This window comes from Cloeon dipterum, chromosome 3 (genome assembly GCF_949628265.1).
Source record: "Cloeon dipterum chromosome 3, ieCloDipt1.1, whole genome shotgun sequence".
NCBI lineage: Eukaryota > Metazoa > Arthropoda > Insecta > Ephemeroptera > Baetidae > Cloeon > Cloeon dipterum.
The window spans coordinates 36,729,959-36,748,589 of NC_088788.1; the positions used below are offsets into that span (position 1 = coordinate 36,729,959).

The 18,631-nt window shown below is 40.3% G+C and overlaps 3 protein-coding genes across 4 annotated transcripts; 1 reads left to right on the forward strand and 2 right to left on the reverse strand.

The window, feature by feature from the left end:
- Positions 1-858: 858 nt before the first annotated feature.
- Positions 859-2,565, forward strand: LOC135940113 (adipokinetic hormone/corazonin-related peptide-like). The gene is made up of 4 exons (XM_065484862.1): positions 859-963; positions 1,211-1,277; positions 2,230-2,340; positions 2,397-2,565. The coding sequence occupies exons 1-4, from the start codon at positions 947-949 to the stop codon at positions 2,520-2,522; spliced, it is 321 nt and encodes a 106-aa protein (XP_065340934.1). The 5' UTR covers positions 859-946; the 3' UTR covers positions 2,523-2,565.
- Positions 2,566-2,573: 8 nt separating this feature from the next.
- LOC135940112 (sialin-like) lies at positions 2,574-9,343 on the reverse strand. 2 transcript variants are annotated; one of them, XM_065484861.1, is made up of 11 exons: positions 9,200-9,343; positions 7,376-7,423; positions 6,682-6,944; positions 5,537-5,803; positions 5,184-5,271; positions 4,770-4,984; positions 4,560-4,709; positions 4,371-4,500; positions 4,156-4,311; positions 3,037-3,122; positions 2,574-2,976 (listed from the first exon to the last, which is right to left on the reverse strand). In XM_065484861.1, exons 2-11 carry the CDS (start codon positions 7,380-7,382, stop codon positions 2,794-2,796), a joined length of 1,545 nt encoding a protein of 514 aa, XP_065340933.1. In that variant the 5' UTR covers positions 7,383-7,423; positions 9,200-9,343; the 3' UTR covers positions 2,574-2,793. The 2 variants fall into 2 exon arrangements, with proteins under 2 accessions (XP_065340933.1, XP_065340932.1); XM_065484860.1 differs by lacking the exon at positions 9,200-9,343 and having other exon boundaries at positions 7,376-7,590.
- Positions 9,344-11,504: 2,161 nt separating this feature from the next.
- LOC135939751 (papilin-like) lies at positions 11,505-18,439 on the reverse strand. Its single transcript, XM_065484301.1, has 10 exons — positions 18,265-18,439; positions 15,409-15,506; positions 14,443-14,614; positions 14,263-14,376; positions 13,237-13,369; positions 13,059-13,180; positions 12,812-12,949; positions 12,631-12,759; positions 11,787-11,885; positions 11,505-11,722 (listed from the first exon to the last, which is right to left on the reverse strand). Exons 1-10 carry the CDS (start codon positions 18,320-18,322, stop codon positions 11,583-11,585), a joined length of 1,203 nt encoding a protein of 400 aa, XP_065340373.1. The 5' UTR covers positions 18,323-18,439; the 3' UTR covers positions 11,505-11,582.
- Between the last annotated feature and the right edge of the window lie 192 nt (positions 18,440-18,631).

The window sequence follows — 18,631 nt, forward strand, 5'->3', positions numbered from 1 at the left end:
AATAATAATATCAATTGTTTTAAGAGCAATTTAATTCTCATTTTTTCCCTCTTTCAATCTTTTTTATCCTTTGTTTCTTGAAAACCGGGAGTTTCACCATCATGAAAATTTCTAGGCAGGTGTTCAAACACTTAGGGCAACATTTTATCGTATACTTAAAATTAGATTGACCTTTTTCGAGATATTAAAATTTAAATAAAAACTTGCAAAATTACTCAAATTCGAAAAATCTAATTTTTTTGCAAATATCGAAGCTGTCAACGGTCTTTTAGCACAAATTTTTATGTTCTAGCTCAAGCAGAACTCTAGTTATTGAAATAATCTCAATTATGTAAGCTCATTTTCCTGTAAAATTGCAGACAAATTCAAATCGCTCGTGGAAACACCAAAAAATTGAATTTCCCAAATTTCAAACTTTATCCTGGAGCGTTTTATACGTTAAAAGATTAAGTAAACAGTTAAAAGACTATACTATTCTCAACTCACTGATGTCGAAACCTTGTTTCCAATTACAAAAATTTGCTAACCAAAAGTAAAACTTCAGCGAGAAAAAAATTTATTTAATAAATGTGTCGGAGGTTGCGGCGTTAACTGGCGTCGGACAAATTGCCCCGCAATAAAGCGAGACATTTATTTTGCTCCACCGCCAGAGATGTTTCGAGAGGAGCGATTGAAGCAACCAAACTTTTTGATGCGATGCTGTAAAACACGTCGTCGGATGGACGAGGCGCCCCATAAAAATTATAATCCCCGGTAAGCGATCGCACATGCGATCCGTGGATTGGCCGCCGCGCGATCCAATGGCAGAGCACTCGCCCCCGCGGTTAACCCCGTGGCCCGATTTGTATTTAAGAAGGCCACTCATCGGACCTGATTCACTCCACGATCGGCTGCATTCATTCACAAAACTCATACACCACGCTGTCTGCCACGCCGACACTGCAACATGGCACTCTCTTACAGGTAATTGATTTACTTTCAAATTTGTAGCCTTTTTGGCATTTGGAAATTTAATGCTGCAACACTTATTGGTTTAGATTTACATTTTTCTCATTTTTTTTTAACTGCAGTTCAGTCTTTTTCCGTGAATTCCTTTGTGGTAAAAATTGAATTTAAGACCAAATTTAATATTTGGATCGAGTTCTTTAGTCTGGAAGCAATATTTTGGCCATTTGAACGATTTTTCAATGGGAAACCGGTTTGATTGCAGGTATAAAGTACCTTTGCTGATGCTGGTTGCTACAATCCTCCTCCTTCGACATTCTGCTGTTGCTCAGGTGAGTTGTCCCAAATCAGAACCCCTGTAGTAACGGGATGCAACCGGTGCTACTCTGGCATTGGGCATGTTGCATACCACCTCCTCCTTTCAAATTCTTTGCTTAAAAGGAGAGCGTTCCTTTTAATTAAAAAAACTCGATTTCTTTATTGCTACAATCCTATAAAATAAATTTACAGTTTCTTGCAATTTTCAGGTACAAATCTTGGAATTTTGGAAGGCTTTCTGCAGCTGTAAAAGCTTCTGGTTACATTGAAAATCTTGCAAATTTCAATTTGGACTAATTAAATTTGATTTAAAACAAAACAACACTTACAGAGGTGCACGAAATTGGCTTTATAATTCAGCGGCTTAATAAGTGCTAGAAGAAATTATTGGATAATTATTTTCAGCTAATTAAATTTGCGATTTTTATCACAACTTTTTGACAGTGAATTGTTTATTTGTACGATTGGCAAGTTGACAAAACGTAATTGTGTAAAATATTGTGTTAGAGCCTCTTAGAGACGCGACAGCAAAAAGTGTACAATTACTCGTTACAACTTTGGCAAAAAAATTCCTATAGATCTTCCTTATTTCCATAAAAATTGACTAATATTTTAAAATAGCTAATATTACGCTTGACTCTATTTAACCTATATCAGCAAGAAATCAAAACTCTGCTACAAGCCATTTCTGCACGTGATTTTCCCAAAGCAATTTACTGTTGGAAAGTTGTCGAACTTTTACAAATGGCTTTTCATTCAATTCCAAAAATAATAAATTTATTGAAATCCGACCACTTTTAAATAAATTATGACCGTTTGACATTTATTAATATTTGACATTAAATTACGGTGGCGTCGATCTAGCGAACCCATAATAACGGGGAATATTCCTTTTGTAAATTGTCATCATGTGGTTTAAAAGGTGCACTCCCTTGTTGCCGCATTTTAAAACGAGAAACTCCTCAGGTCACGTTCTCCCGAGACTGGACTGCTGGGAAAAGGTCTTTGAATTCCGGTCTGGGCTCTGAATGCGCTCCAAACGTGAAATCTACCGTCGCCCTTTGCCAGATTTTAGTCGTAAGCGTAATTTTCCAAAATTAGCAAACTCGTGCTAAACAATTTTCAAATTGCAGAGCGAGCTGCGTCAGTTGGCGTCTTGCGAGATGAGGAGCCACCTGGGCCTGAGCGGCCAGACCAACCCAGACGACACCCTGGCAGAGGCAGCCCCCTTCCCTCCAAACCCCCGAGCCGGCAGATAAAAGTCTGACCGCGATGGATTGCGTAGTTTGTAGTGTCTAATTAAAGGAGCATTTCACTGACAACATGGTTTTATTCGGATGAAAAATACACTCGCAGAGCGAGTGCATGCGATAAATAATAGCAGTTGTGGTTCAGTTCACAAGATCAATAAAAATCAAATAATTTATCGCGCGCGCGAAACGAGAGTTTGATACACGCGCGCGGCCGTGTTTGTTTGTATATGAGAAAGAGAGGCGATAAATCGGCGAAATTGCGGCAGCGACGAATTTATCAGGCAATGTGGCTGACGTCATTCATGGGCACGATTTCGCCATTGCTGGAGGTGTCGTCTTTTTTGCTCTCGTCGTTCCACGGCTGCACTTGTCCGGTGGCCACCAGCAGGTACGGCACCGACGACAGCGCGTAGATGGTGGCCGAAATCAGAAAGATCGCCTGCCAACCACCCAGAGGACCCTGCAACAATTTTAATTTAGCTAAATCTTGCTAGGGGGCAAGTTCAATCAATGAACGTACGTAGTTTTGCAGGGCGAATCCCGCCACAGGCGAAGCGATGATTCCAGTCATTGAACCCAGCATGTTCATCACGCCAGTCAAGCTGCCTAAAAATTTAAAAATCGTTATCTATTTTTCCTTAATTACTTGGTTAGAGGAAAGTTTCAAAGACAAAATCAAACAAATAAGCAATACCGATTCGATATGCACAAGTATTGAGGTTTTTAATTCATAAATTTGATAGTAGTGTTTAATAATTGATGGCATTTAACTTATTTCAAACCACTATATTTTCTTGAAAAGTGGTCAGATTTCCATTAACATTTTTGGAATGTGCACAGCGAGACAAATCGAATTATGGGTCACTTGTATACTTTTGTGAAAGCTCCTGATTTTTCCAAAATTTTCCAACAGAAAAGTGTTCTGGAAAAATCTCTAGCAGAAATGCAACAGCTTTTGTCATAGAGATTTAATTTGGCCTAGGATTGTTTACATTGAATCAAGCTTTATATTTGATCATTTAAAAAATTTTCTTCCTGGCAAATATTCAAAACAATTTTTTTAACGGCTTTCCCGGAAAATCAGGGAGCGTCTGTGGTCGGATTTCAATAAATTTAACATATTCGTAATCTGCTTGGCAAGACGAATTGAATGATGTGCCACTTTCATACTTTTGGAAATGTTCGTGATTTTTCCAAAATTTACCAACAGAAAAGTTCTGGGAAAATCGCGTGCAGAAATGTGATAGCTTGAAGTAGAGATTTAATTTTTCCTATTGGTTTTCATAAAATCAATCTTTCTTTTGGCTTTATGTCAAATTAAATAATCACGATCAATTTTAAAACGGCTTTTCCGGGAAATTGGGGAGGGCAAAAACCTTAAGTGGTTTCAATAAACTTTACATTTTTGGAATCTGCTCATCGAGACGAATCGAATGCTGCGCATTTTTTTATACTTTTGTAAATATTGGAGATGTTTCCTAAAATTACCAACAGAAATCGTGTGGCTCTGGGAAAATTGCGCGCATAAGTGTTACGGCTTGTGGTAAAGCTTTAATTTTTTTAAGTTAGTTGTCATCAAATCAAGCTTCGTTTTAGTCATTTCAGATTTCCATTTTCAGTTTTCCGGAGAAAAATTTACCTGCGAAATTGGGGGCGATGTCGAGAGGATTCTGGAAAAATCCGCACGAGAAAGCGCCGACCATTGCGACGGAGAAGGTGAGCACGCCGACCGAGAGCGAGACGTTGCAGCCGGAAAAAGACAAGCAGAGCAAGCCGACGGCGGGCAGCAGGTGGGCTGCAAATAAAAATCCAAAATCAGCATTGCTATTGTGTTCGCTGACTTGATTTGCATACAAAATCCGACTGAAATCTTGCGGACCACCATCAACTGGTATCCTTTCTTTAGTAGGTGGTCCATGACGGTGCCGTAAATCATGGCGAAAATGTACTGACTCAAGAATGGCACGCTGGCCAGAAGCGTATTCTGCAAACAAGAGGCAGCAATTAGTGAGTGGGTCTGACGGACTGTTACAGAAAAATAACCTGCTGCAAATCAAAGCCGAGCGCGCTTTTCATGTATTTTGGCGCGTACGTGAGGAGCGTGTGGAAGCCGTAGTCGTTTCCAATGCACGCTATGCAGCCAACAATGAACTGGACTGACGTGAGAGCTTTCAACCAAGGCACTTTCGCAGTCTGAAATTTCAAATTAGTGACCGCAAGTGGCACGGGGTACAAAAAGGATAAAATTGGCACCTCTTTTGGTTTCTGTGGAATGTTCTCTTTTAAGAAGTCGAGCTCTTCTTGAGTGATGGTGGGATGGGAGGCGGGCGTGTCGGCGGCGAGCACCCACCAGGCGACGCACCAGAACACCGAGATCAGGCTTGAGATGTAGAAAATCGCGTCCCAGCCAAGGTGAGTGCCGATGAAGCCGCACAGTGGCAGACTCACCACTGAGCCGATTATGGCCCCTGAAATAAACAAATATGCCAAGACAGCCCAGCGTTATTATTTGGTATTTCACTAATTCATCTTTTGATGCCTAAATATTTGTTCATTGATAACAGTGTTATCACAGAGGTCGTGAGTTCTTTTTTTCGCAATTGTTTCCCCTGCAAATATATGAAAGGTGTTTGCTTTCTCTTGCGAGGACACAAAACATAATTTCACCTTGAACCGCGAACGAAATGAAGCGGTCTCTCTCCTCCAAAGGACACCAGGTTGCCGCCGCGGCGCTGAGGCAAGGGACTAGAGCACCCTGAAAAGAGAAATCTTTTATGCAAAAGAAAAAATAAATCGCTAATAATATAATAAATAACTTTTGATTTTCTCTAAGAGAGTCATTAACGGAATGAATTAACTTATCGCATATTCAAGGTTGTCAAGATTCAAAAGCTTCATGTTAAGAAAACGACTGGCGACAGTCCAAGTCGCATAGCATCGCCACAGGTAGATTGATATCTTTTGTTTACGCGCTCGTGTCTAAATTATTCAAATCACGAGCACAAGTGCGGTCTAAATACCTGGAACAAGCCTTGTAGAGATCGAATTACGAGCAGGCAGCTCCAATGCAGTCTGGTGGCGAGCGGCAGGAAGAAGCACAGCACCCCGTTGGTCACGATGGACACGAAGAAGACCATTTTTGGGCCGTACACTTCGGCGATACGCCCGCCGGGCACTTGCGAAATCAGGTAGCCCCAGAAAAAGGCTCCAAGGATGAGGCCCTGAGTCAGTTCGTCCCACTCGAACTCGCCCATTTCGTCAGACAGGAGAGGAGATGGGGACACCGCCTAGATCAAATGTCATTTTTCATTTCGAAAATTGGCCCAGGATAAAACCACGAGAATTCTGTTTCACAACGAAATTTGATACGTTCAAAAACACTGTGGAATTGAAGGTGTGTTCTTTATTGATTAATGAGTTAATTGGTTCAGTTTAGATGTGTTTTTACAGTGTTTCCGGGCGAATGGGTGATTTTTTTTAAACTTTTTTATGAAATGTTTCAATTTTTTAAATAAATTATTGTTCAGAGGAAGAAATTTCTGTGAAAATCCGTTTAAAATTTATTGTTTTGCTCGGATATAAATTAAATTAACACGAGAATCATTGTGACAAATGTTTTTCGACAAAATATTCATTTTTACGTATATTACGGGATGATTCTAAACTTTGAGACCACAGTATTTCGTCTCCCCGCGGAGCAAAAATTCAAAATTTAGGTGTGCTTTAGATTCCTCTCACCAAGCTCGATCGAACTAATACCAAATTTTGTGTCTTAGGTCAAGATAAAAGGTAACTGCTGTTAATTTTAATCTCTAATTTAAATTTTTAAAATAAGATTGGGATTTTGGAATTTTGAAAATTTGCTTAAAATTTGTGCTATTACATGTGTGAACTTTTGTAAAAATTTCAAAGTGGTTTTATTTTTCATTTTCGAGAAATTCCACATCAAAACTAAAAAAAATAGGAATTGTTGCACCTTAAAATCTCAAATTTAACCATAAAAATTGTAAAAACCACACACCACTAGACTCGTCTAGACCTCCCCTGACCAGCTGAAGGGTTTAGGGGGTGCTTTTTTGCAACAAAATTGATTTGCAACTATTTAAATGTGAGGTAAAAATATTTTTTCGGTCTAACCATTAATACAATTTTAAAATTAGCATACGTCATCGTAGCTGGTGTTGTTATTTTCCTCGTCGTCCAGCAGCGGCACGGGTGTGGTGGACGGCCCGACAAACGGCGGGAAGGTTGGGATCGGTGGTGCTTGTGGGCCGCAAACCGCGGAGCTAGCGTGACTCTGATCCGCTGACGAACCGTTCGAGGGCTTCACCATAATCACGATGGCCACGTTCAGGTTGATCCTCAGCATGAAAGCCATGAAGTAGCCGAAAAACAGCAGCAAGCACAGCACATGGCGCGCTTTAGGGCCTTCAAACATGAATAAAATATTTAGAAAATCTCCCCGTTCCACTGGGAAAACATAAAGTTAATTCCTTTCAATTGATTGTTTGTATATCCTTAAGCAATTAATATTTGAAGCGCATTCTTGCATGTACCTCTGAGTGCACTTATATGTATTTTAATGCAATAAATCTTTCAGATAATTAAAGGACTGACAAACTGACGGGACTTGATGAAGGGGAAACTGTAAACATTGATTATAAAATTATGGCTTATGACGCAAGACTTTTAAAAGCTGAATGGAAAATCAATTAGATAAAATTGACACTCAACGCGCACTCTTCCAAGAAAAAAACACCAATTCCGTTTTTCAATTAGACCCGATAAAATCTACCGCAAACCACTGAAAGCGTAATTCTAAGAACTATATAATACAATAAAAAGTTGAATAAACTCACTTTGCATCTTTCCTGTGCAGCTGTTTGAGATCTCCTCGAGATTGACACCTGAAAAAACGTTGGTCTTTGGCATTTTGTCTGCTGGATTGTTCACAGAGAGGGGACGACAATTTTTAATTCGCGACTCGCCACCCGAATATTAAGAAGCGACAAAATCGTGATTGTAGCTACGCCAGCGAGAGATTAGAATTCATGGCACGGCAGAAGCTGCGAACCCAGTGCCGTGTCCGAGGGCCAGACGTAATATGTTCACGCATCGGAAACTCGAGATGTGCATGTTTAGGGCACTTGCCGGGTATCTGTGTCTGCGCTGCGCAGCGCGGACGACGCCTCGCGCTTATGGTCAATTTTCCGCTTCCACCTAATCGCCGCGAGCAGAGCATCCAGCGAAAAGCAAAAGTCGCACGCGACCAACATGCAGCAGCGAGTTATTCCACGTGATTTCAAACTGAGACATTATTAAGATTTTGGCTTGTTGTGTTTATTTTTTATTTAAATTAAAATTTGAGCTTTTTTTAAATTGTTTACAATCAAGGAAAATCTGCCCAAAATTTCCATCTTTTCACAATAATTTAAAACACTAATTTTTCAGATGATTGTACGATAAATTTTAGTTTTTTTTGGCCACTTCAAAATCTAGCTGTAAAAACGTTCTATAATTTTGTCTATTAAAAAAATACTTGCTATTTTTTGGGTGCCAGCTATCACAGAAAATCTTCATTGAGTGACTTCATGCATATTTTTCTTATTCTCTCACGTGCTCGACCTTAAGGATAGACCTGCAAAGTGCTCTGCGTTGCTGAAGAGCAATTGAGAAATGTTCTCTGAGCGTTTGCTGCACGTCACAACAACTTTTGCATGTTAGTTAATCACCGCAATAATTCATTGCGGATTCAACATAATTAATCTAAAGATGCTGCAGGCCATGTAATTAATTTCGATATAAGTATAAAAGTCATTTTTCACCAGCGTGAAACAAGAAATTATTTGAGAAAGAGAGCAGCACACTCGAATGCAGTTTCCAGCCAATTTCAATGAATTTGAATCGAATTAAAAGAATGTTATTTCAAAGGCTGCGAAAACCAGTTTCTGATAAAAATTTATTGCGCTACCTTATTGAACCACTTTATTTACGCTGCCAATACTATAGCGGCCGCGTTGAAAGCAGAGCAATTTATTCCTGGTCACACTTAATCTCATGGTAATTAGTTTGTAAATCAGCTGGAGATTTTCATGAGCAGTAGGGCACTGAAATTCAGACGCCTCTTTGCGAAGACAACCAAATGAGCTCCAATCAACCTTTTTTTTAAATTTCCGACCCAAAATATTGTTTTAGTTAGTATGTATTTTAAGCAAATAGATATTTAAGTTTTTGAGAAAAATTCAAGCAACCAAAATTTTAACTTAAAACCATCGTTTTGGGCGTTTTAATTTTTTTTAGATCAGTTTAGATTTATTAATTTCCATTTATACATCAGTACAGTAATTACAGTTAATCTAACACCATATGAGTATTTAAAAATTAGTAAATTCAAAACACATAAAGAAAAACGTTCCGGAAAAATGCCGAAAATTGGTTAAAACTGAACATTATTTCCACACAAATTTAGTCGATTTTATTTTATGAAAGTAAAAATACGTCTAAAATTCACAGCCCTGTGTTATGAAAAGCGGAGAAAGATGCGCGCGGCGTGGAGACGTTCGAAGGTCCTTCGTTGAAGGCGAATAAAAATAGTGGCCACGCGGTTCGGGTCAGCGAGGTCAGAGATAATCGAAATTCATGGTCTTTGGGAGCAACGCGGTTGCATCAACGGAAGTGCTTACCAGATCCAATTGGCGAGTTGCGTCGTCGGTTCAATTGGCCCGGCAGTGAAATTATTGAGGTATGGACAGTCTTGCGGTGTTTGGTCGAGCGGCGACTGCCGCGCGAGAAACGACGCGGCGTATCATTCTAATTCATCGCCGCGCCGAGGAGATTGGGAGAAGAAGGAGAGAGAGAGAGAGAGAGAGAGAGAGAGGAGAGAGAGAGAGAGAGAGAGAGAGAGAGAGAGAGAGAGAGAGAGAGAGAGAGAGAGAGAGAGAGAGAGACGCATTCATTCCATTTCCCCCATTCCATCGATTCAACGAGGCTCGTTTACTCCGCACTCTGAATGAGAGTGTGTACCTGAATAAATGTCACCGAGATTGAATGGATCATTACTAAAAAGGGGTTGATGATAATGATGTTCTTTTTTAAAATTTTATAAAATATTGGGTAGTAAAATTTTACGACCGCTGGAGAATTTATATTGGACAAATTTATGTTAATAAAATGAAGTGCGTGCATGAGAAAAGAGTGGTTTGAATTCAGGGACATATGGAGGTAATTTGTTCATAATTACATATATTGAGCAACATATTATTGCGACGATTGGCACAAATTGTTGCATTTTTGCCAATATTTTCAGCACCAAATCTCGGGTTCTAAAAGTCAGAATTGCAAAAAATGAACACCATTCAACTCGTCTCAACTTTACCCAGACAGCCAATGGGTTTTGAGAGTGATCAACCCTCATCCCCCTTCCACCCCATGCGTTGCAGTAACGAGAAATATTGAATCGCTTTGCACTTTCAGAAACATTCACTGATCATACAACCCTATTAAATTATAAAAATCTTCCCCAAATGTCATCAGCTATCTAGGAGAGGTTGAGACGAGTCGAACAAAGAGTTACTTTTGTAATTCTGATGGCCCAAACCCGAGATTTTGCGATTACATTGTTGGCAAAAAATCGTAAGTTTTAGTTTTGCAAATATTGTCACCACCAAATCTCGGATTCTAATTGTCAGAATTGCAAACACGGTTCGACGCGTCTCAACCTTCCCTAGATAGTCGGATGGTTTTGAGGGTGATCAACCCTCATCCCCTTTCCACCCCATGCATTGAAGTCATGATAAATATCGCGTCGCTTTGCACTTTCTGCAAACCTATTAACTGATCACAAGATCACAACCCTTTTAAAATTATTAAAAAACTATCTCAATCTACCCCCTTTTGCTCTTTGTAGAGGGTGAAAAGAATAAAAATAGATTAAACTAGATATTTACCGAATTTTAAATTAATCAATTTTTGCAACAGTGGTAGAAAATGGCATATTTGGGTCGGTGGGCGATCACCTATTACCCCCAAAACCAATCATCGATCTAGGGGAGGTCAAGACAAGTCGAACGGTGTTCAATTTTTGAAATTCTGATGGCTGAAACCCGATATTTGGTGATGACAATGTTGGAAGTAATTGAAAGTTTTGATTTTTGCAAAAATTGTCCAAGCCTATTCATTGCGCTTGTTTAGTCGGCTCAGTAATTTTTATTTGAAATTTAAATGAATCCTAATGTTTAATTTAATTAGTGAATCTTTTTTCTTTTCATCAGTAGCGTAGGAAATATTTTCCCCCAAAAAATCACTAATTTTTAATTAAAAGATGTCTAAAACCAACACTACATTACTTTATGTAATATTATGGCAAAAAGCCCTGTCTACAAATAAGAGCCTTGTAATTATTAATAATACAGCTAATTTTTTTGACATTTCCATTGCTACATTCTCTGATCAAGGAATTCAACGCCTAAATATTCCAATGAAATCAAATTATTGCTGGAAAACGTATTTCTGACTGAGAAACGGAAGCGACAGATTTTTTTAACTCAATGTTGCAATTTTCACGTTGCATTTTAATGAAAATTGCAGGCCTCGCAGTAAAATTTATTGAGCCGACACGACTGCAGATACCAATAAAAATTCCTGTTCGAATATTTAAAGGAAAAAAAGAGGCAATGCGTGATATGAAGCACGCCCTCGAATTTTCAGCTCATGCGGATTTTGTAAGCTTTCATTCTGCAAAGCCCTTAAAGGCGGGTGCACCCTTTTTTTGCGAGCGCCAAAGCAACTGCGATGCGGCGGTAGTTATCAACTCGCATTCCTCTCTCACTACGCTCAAGTGTCACTAACGAAGCCAGCACGGCGGTTTGAATCACATGATCGGAAATTTGATATTTCATTCTGCTCTCATGCTTTGCCGAGCGGCGGACAAGAGTACAATACAAAAACTCAATTTCTGCAGGTCAATCGTGAATTAAATAAAACATCCGGTTCAATTACACAACAGGTTCCATTGGTTCAATATACACAACATTCAAACATACATAATATTTGTGAAATTTATTGGATTTAATTCTTTTTGCAGGTAGCGTAGTCTTTGACGCAGGTAGGAACGGGTGGCACCAAACACTTGCAGCTCACGCAGTCACCCGCGATTTCCTGAGGCAGCTCTGTGCCGCGGGCAAACTTCAGTGGCCCGAATTCGCACTCTGCAGGTAAGAAGAAGCAGATTAATCATTCATGTGCGTTGTGGTTAGTAAAATTTTATCTCACGGTGATTGTCCTCTCCTTTGCTGCCATCGGTCGTTGATTTCTTCGTCGGGGACGTCGGAGTAGTTTCAGCACTCGGAGTCACCATCGTAAAGTCATCAGCTGAAACGGACATAAATTCTTGAAATCGGGTTTAAATTTTAATCTGATCTGGGGCGTATGATTTCCTTACATAACGAAGGGGTCTTATTATTAAGATATGCATTTGTTTGAAATAGATTTGATTTATAGATAAAAAATTACCCTCATTCCCAGCTGTAATTTTAAGTTTCTATTTCTTTTCATAATCATTCCAACTTTGTTTGACAAACAATAGATGCCGATTATTTATTTATAATTAATATATGCCAAATTGATTTACTCTCAAACCTTTGCATTAAAAATAAAATAAAGTACATAATTCTATCATAATTTTTGTGACAATGCTTTCATTTCTTCAAAATTAAATACTGTACTTAAAGTTTTAAAATATATAGCTTTAAAAAAATGACATGTACCTTTGAAACACAATGTACAATTTTTAAAATGTTCAATAAATAGGAAAATTAATTTCCAGACAAAATTTTAATTATTATTATCATTCAGGACTGTATCAGCTAACAAATTTTAAAAAGCCAAAATAAAGCTTAATTTTACGAAAAATAATAATGAGAAATTGTAAACCTGTATTAAAAGCAGTTATATTTCAGCTTGTGATTTTTCCAGAGCACTTTTCTAATGGAAAATTATTTAAGTGGCATACATAATTTGACTCATCTTGCTAACCTTGTGAATAACTAATTTTGAACCTTGATTGAATGGAATTTGAATATTCTCTTAAATTTTAGTGTGAAAAAGACAAACTTACGGCAACTCCAGTCGATAGGGCAAATCCTGTTCTTGTAGTAAATGGGCACGCACTGGCGCTTCAGGTAGTGGCCGTAGTGAAGCTCAAGGTTGCACTTAATCCTGTGGCAGTGGGGCTCACTCAAAGTGCCTGATGGAAATTTTCAACGTCAACAACTACATGAAATTATAATTAATCTTACCGTTGAATCCTGGCTGGCAGATGCACGCGAGGGACGGCTCTTTATCAGGATAAAACTTTTGTCCTTCGACGTAATTGTGACCGTCGTAGCTGCAGTGCGCCACGTTTGTTGCCGTTTCTAAGGTCATGCCGGTGGGAGCTAAAAAATCAAGTAATTTATTTAATGCTATCCACTTTGTCTCTATTAAATAAATTAACAAGAAATTAAAATCTCGAGAAAATGCTAAATGAATTTTATTAGAGCATACCGCAATAAGTGCTTTGAGAGCAGCATTTGTCCCTCTGGTACTGCCTGACGCAATTGTCGTCAGTCAAGGGTCCGTTGAAGAGCTCAGGGCACTCGATGCTGACGCAGTTCATGCGCGGTGCCCTGCGATTCAACAACAACTGATGTCATTTTGATTTGCGCGAATCAGCACTACTTACTTATCAAAGGAGGTTTGACTGCATCTGCAGTGCACCAAGCAGTTGGGAGTCGCGTCAGCAGGGATTTCTGATTCCACTTCGTACGCCTTGCCTTCGTGGTAGCACTTGTCATCGCTCTGCAGCGCACGGTTGCCTGTCAAATGATAATTATACAATTGTTTTTGACAGGTATTTTGTTGGAGGAATGTAAAACTAAGATTGGGAAGGAATTGCAAGTCTTTTTTTAAAATGTTTATTAATATGCTTGGAATTAGTTATTTTATTTAAAAACCGTCTTTGATGAAGTTTCTGAGCACACCAATTTTTCCGACCAAAAAGTGCAGCGCGACGCGCGTAGCACAAGTGTAGTATAACTTTTTCCCACCAAAACAATATGAACATGCGAGAACTGCGCATGCGTCAGAGCTGGCTGGATGTGACAAAGAAGTCATTCGTACAGCAAGTGCTCAAACCAGCTCTGACGCATGTGCACTTCTCGCATTCATATTGTTTTGGCGGGAAAAAAAGTTCTTCGTAGCGCTTCACTTTTTGGTCTGGCAAAATATCCACTATATCTAATTCGACCCTCGAGTGTGACCCTGGTGTGCTCACAAACTTCGTCAAAGACGGTCTTTAACAATTCTAGTCATACTTTCGATACTTTCTAATTAATTCAATATTTTTTATCATTTGTTATTTAAAATTGATTAATATCAGGAACAGAATTAACGCACGAGATGATTTATGTGAATATAAAGGCAAAGTTTGCATGTGCTGCCAGACAAATATCGCGAGGATAGAAGAGGCTGTGCTTTAAGTGCAATTCGCCCACGGAAAGAGGCGATGTGTTTGTTTGTAGGCGGAATCCCCAGAGACAAAAAGTGACGAGGAGCTAAAGGAAAGCTTTTCCACAAATGCAACAACAGTGACAGAGAAATCCGCGATTTTGTGTGTTTCTTTGTAAACATCAGATCCAAAAGGAAAGAGGAGCTTGCTTGTTTGTTTGCTTCTCTTTGGAGGAGAGTGCAAAAAATGTGTGTTCATTACCACAATCGTATCTGGAGGCGCAGCATTGGTTGTCTCCAGAGAAAATCGGCTGGCATCCGAGCTCCTGGTAGTGCGTTAGGTAAACCTCGTTAGGGCAGGCGGCGCAGATTTTACCTGAAATCCGTCATAAATTCATTCTCTTCAACCTTTCCCAAGCATAAAAATCCGGCTTTTGCTCACTGGATTTCGGCTCGTCCGATTGGAGCTCTGGTGTTGCCGGTGCGGGGGCTGATCGGGGGATGCTGCGCTGACCCCTCTTCGGACACGCGGCCTGGCAGTCGGCGAGGGAGACAAAGTTGTTTTTGTTGCCGCCGCAGCCGCCGTATACGAAAGAAACGCAGTCGTTTTTGGCCTGTGAATTTTTTGCAATGTCATTACACCGTAGACGAAAGAAAATATTTATCAGTCGTAACGCAAACAAAAGATGTGTCATAGAAACGGACGCTGCACATACAGCAAAAGGGTATTTTCAGAAAGGGACCAAGGATTTATTGCTTTTCGAATCGGATAAATTGTAGCATTTAATCGTTATTTCCTTGGTTGGCAAATCAGAGAGGAGGAGAAAGCAAACAAAATAATATTTGTCAACCTCCATATTTAGTCTGGGCCAGCAGCCAAACAAAACAGAGAATGCAGTGTTTACTCGGAGGAAAGATAAACATAAACTTGCGAAACGCCGGATTATTGTTTTGTTGGTGCGGCCGAGAGGAGTCTGGTTGTATATAGAGTTACCTCCCCGGAAAAATAAAACGCGAACGCACTGTTCTCATATTGATCGTATGCTAAATGGTAACTCAATTCCTTCAGCAGGAAAAATTCCCCGAGTGCAGGGGACGAAAATGACGTTACGTATCGACTTTCATTCCCTTTAGCTGTGCAAGGGAAACTCGAGAGAGAATACATATTTCCCTCATTTTTTCCAAGGAAAAGGGAGGTTGCAATTTTCCACGCAATAAAAAAAGCTCGGCTGCCGATGTCAGAGATCAGAGAGACATGCTATTGACAAAGAAGAAAAGAAACTTTTTTTGTTCCTTTCGCCTGTTTCAGCGCGATGCAATTGTGGAGGGTGGAGCAGTCAAAGTTTCTTTGCCCTGCGGAACAAGATAATCGGCGGCGCTAACTTGAAGAAGTGATAAATAATATTACCGCATCAAAAGCGAATCTGTGCTTGATGGCATCGCAACGGCCGGCGTCTAAAGACAAAAGGCAAGCGTCATCCCCAGGTTTTGCTGTTGTTGGCACTCCTAAAACACAAGAAAATTGATCAAAATGACACCTCAAAACAAAATTAATCAACACTTTTAAAGTAACCCTGGCCCAAAAGGTTTGAAGGGGGATTTCCGCTGCACGAATTCGGAGAAAATGTTAAGGAAATGGCATAGAGATCATGGATAACGAGCAGTTGTAGGTCCAAGGCTGATCCACATTAACGATTCTGCGCCAGCATGGGCGCAACAATACGCGCGCGGAACACAATGCGCGCCTACATGCACGCACAATGAAACGAAAACTCTCGGCTGCGGCGTTGGCGGTGGCGGTGGCGCCGGATCCATTGTGAGAGCAGAGCATTACATCATTTTTGCCAGCCGCAATTCTCTGGATCCTCCCTGCTGCTGTCTCGACTGACAAAGTACCTGTGCGCGTTTAAATCTTGCTGAGTGCGTGTTTGAACAACAAACAATATTTTAAGGCCCGCGCGTATGGCGCCCGCGCGTATTGTTTCACTCGCACACGAGGCATTATGTTGATGAGTTTTGTCACCTTGGGATGCGGAGTCAAGAGCGAGGCAGGGTAATTGCACCGTGTTTGCGGAGGAAGCGCACAATTATGCCTTTGATTTGATATCTTGGAGTGATTACCCTGCTCACTCCACCTGTGCAAAGCCTCTCGCGGCAATTATCTGTTTAAACTCAATAAAGTTGTGTTTACGACGACATAATTGGACTCGTAATGTTCAGCTTGGGGACATTCAGGCTGAAAGATAGACGCACATTTCTACTTTTACGTGATTAACTTTTTCTCACAAGGAGAGCGCACCTTTCCATCTAAAATTTGCCAAAGGAATAGTTTGGATTTCAATAAACTTTACATTTTTGCAATCTGCTCAGCAATAATGGACCATTTTCATAATTTTGGACAACACGCACCCATTAAAATTGTTCTGGGAAGTCGGCACGACCAAACTAGTATGAATTGGTTTCGTACCCTGGTGGGCGAGAGGTACTGGAGGGGGTTGACGCCGTTGTGTTCCTCGAGACCACTGTAGCGGTACAACCTGCTTCCAGTGTTTTCTAATTATTAGCATGGGGCTTATAAATTTGTTTTAAAAATACCCCGCCCGTTTAAAATAAAACCAGGGACGTGCAAGGACACAGCACGCGCCGCCCCCTGATTCGGACATTGCGCCTCATAAATTGATTTCTATACCTAAAGAAATTTTATTATTCTGGTGAATTCCTTTGTTTTTGTCAAATAGTTTAGATTTTTGTCTGTGCATTACAATTGGGGGGCAAATTATTAGAATGTATATAATATATCTGATGTACATGACCTCGCCAAAAGTCAATAAAGATGTAATTATCTACATCCGTGGAATGAATCAGTACGAGCGCGGCCTCCAGAAAAAATGGCAGTTTCGCAACACTCATCTCATCTTCTCTGCAGTGCTAATGATCATAACTCACGTCGCGCGCGCGGCGCAATTGGGCTTGAAACACGTTTTCCTCGTCTGGAGTAGATCAATAGTGCTAATTAGCAGCGCGGCGAATAAATTAGGCTGGCTGTTGACACCTGTCTAGCTCGCAATGAAATAATCCTACTGCTCCTCCACACAAATTCTAATTAGAACGTGCCAGCCGTAGAGACAAAGCCTTGTATTATTCCAGTGAGCTGGTACATTAAGAAAACATAATATTCCGCGGTTGCCGCGGCACCGAGAGCGGCGAGAGCAGCCACAATTGGCCATGTTATTTATTAATTAGCCTGAAAGACTGGCTTGACTCGTCCAAAGTGCGCACTTTTAGGGTTGCCACTTGCTGAGTAAACAACGAACCCTTTTGAGCCCGGCGCCAGTTGAGCAAACACAAACTTTGCTCAATTAAACCGACTGAAATTTGGGTTTCCCCGAGCTTAAATTCGATCCCTCGGCAGCAAAGGTCGCGTTTCACTTTCGGCCTAAAAAGTGCGCAGAGTGAGCATCTTGGATTACCGGGATTACCGGGATTACCGGTTGCTTGTGAAATATCAACGAGCGCAGTGAGACAAGAGGCAAAGAAATACACTTCATTAGTCCCTCGGGCGGTGACGGTGGAAATTAGACGTGCAAATAACTCGTTTTCAGCTTCTTTGCACAAGTGAATCATCCAAGGTTTATCTTGAATTACGAGAGACTTGTGTGTTTGTTCATTAATTGCTTTCAAGTGTGTTCAAAAGTTTCAGAGTGCTTGGCTTCTTCGTATTTAACTGCCAGACAATCAAAAACTCTCTCAAAATATTGAGCGACAACTCCAGATGGAACTTTTAAATGACTTTTTTTCCTAACAAAAAATAATTTCTTAAGAAGACTCGGTGCGCATATTTTAATAATTGAAAAAGAACAAAATATCCCGAACGTTCTCGTACTAGACAGCAGAATAGTGTGGCATGGATTTTATCTTGTAGATAAAGTAATGATGATGAGGCCTTGGCATCTAAGTCAGCTGTTGTCCATTACGAGAATTGTTCGGTGGTAAAAATCGTCAAAAAGTAGAGCATGTTTTTAATGAACTCTGTGGATGAACTTCTACACCTATGAGGCGGGTTTTCCCGTAGTAATCGAAAATTTGGCTTTGATCTCGTTGTACAACAACCTGTATTTCAATTATAATCTTTTGAACAATTTTTTCAGATTTGGATGGTTCAAACTGTCTTGGGAAAGCATTGTAAAGCACTTTAAATTTAAATTTAACAGACGAAAAGAAAATTTAGTGGTTGAAAATGAAGAGTTTTGGGTTTTGTTCTCACCTGGAGCAGCGAGCGCGGACGCGAGGCAGAGTAAGAGAGCGGAGAGCACCGGTGCCATGCTGGTTGCGACGGCAACTGTTGGCCTGCGCCCGACTGCAGGTCTCTTTAATAGCCTCGCTCAGGCCAAGTGAGTTTGCGTGGCTGTGCGAGGACCTTCGGGCTCTCTAGCATCTGCCGCTGACTCGCTGTGTTTGTGTCGAGAGCATGCACTTTGAATTTCTATGCGCCGCGTTTTCCTCCTCGCAGCGAGAAGAAAAAAAATGATTTATCAATTATTAATATCTTGCGGCAAGATTGTTGGCTGTGCGGCTGAAAGCTGCAAGGGAGGAAAAGTTTGTTGTTTTGGCGGAAGAACATGTTCCTTCTT

What these genes read in the sequence shown, in the direction of transcription:
- LOC135940113 (XM_065484862.1), top strand. An exon ending in GACATTCTGCTGTTGCTCAG is followed by an intron (nt 1,278 to 2,229) that starts GTGAGTTGTCCC and finishes GAAACTCCTCAG; the next exon opens with GTCACGTTCTCCCGAGACTG. An exon ending in CCCTTTGCCAGATTTTAGTC is followed by an intron (nt 2,341 to 2,396) that starts GTAAGCGTAATT and finishes TTCAAATTGCAG; the next exon opens with AGCGAGCTGCGTCAGTTGGC.
- LOC135940112 (XM_065484860.1), bottom strand. Translation starts at nt 7,448, where the DNA reads ATGCCAAAGACCAACGTTTTTTCAGGTGTCAATCTCGAGGAGATCTCA. An exon ending in ACAACACCAGCTACGATGAC is followed by an intron (nt 5,804 to 6,681) that starts GTATGCTAATTT and finishes CATTTGATCTAG; the next exon opens with GCGGTGTCCCCATCTCCTCT. An exon ending in CTCTACAAGGCTTGTTCCAG is followed by an intron (nt 5,272 to 5,536) that starts GTATTTAGACCG and finishes TTCTCTTTTCAG; the next exon opens with GGTGCTCTAGTCCCTTGCCT.
- LOC135939751 (XM_065484301.1), bottom strand. Translation starts at nt 18,322, where the DNA reads ATGGCACCGGTGCTCTCCGCTCTCTTACTCTGCCTCGCGTCCGCGCTC. An exon ending in GTCCGCGCTCGCTGCTCCAG is followed by an intron (nt 15,507 to 18,264) that starts GTGAGAACAAAA and finishes CTTGTGTTTTAG; the next exon opens with GAGTGCCAACAACAGCAAAA. An exon ending in CAAAGGAGAGGACAATCACC is followed by an intron (nt 11,723 to 11,786) that starts GTGAGATAAAAT and finishes TCTTACCTGCAG; the next exon opens with AGTGCGAATTCGGGCCACTG.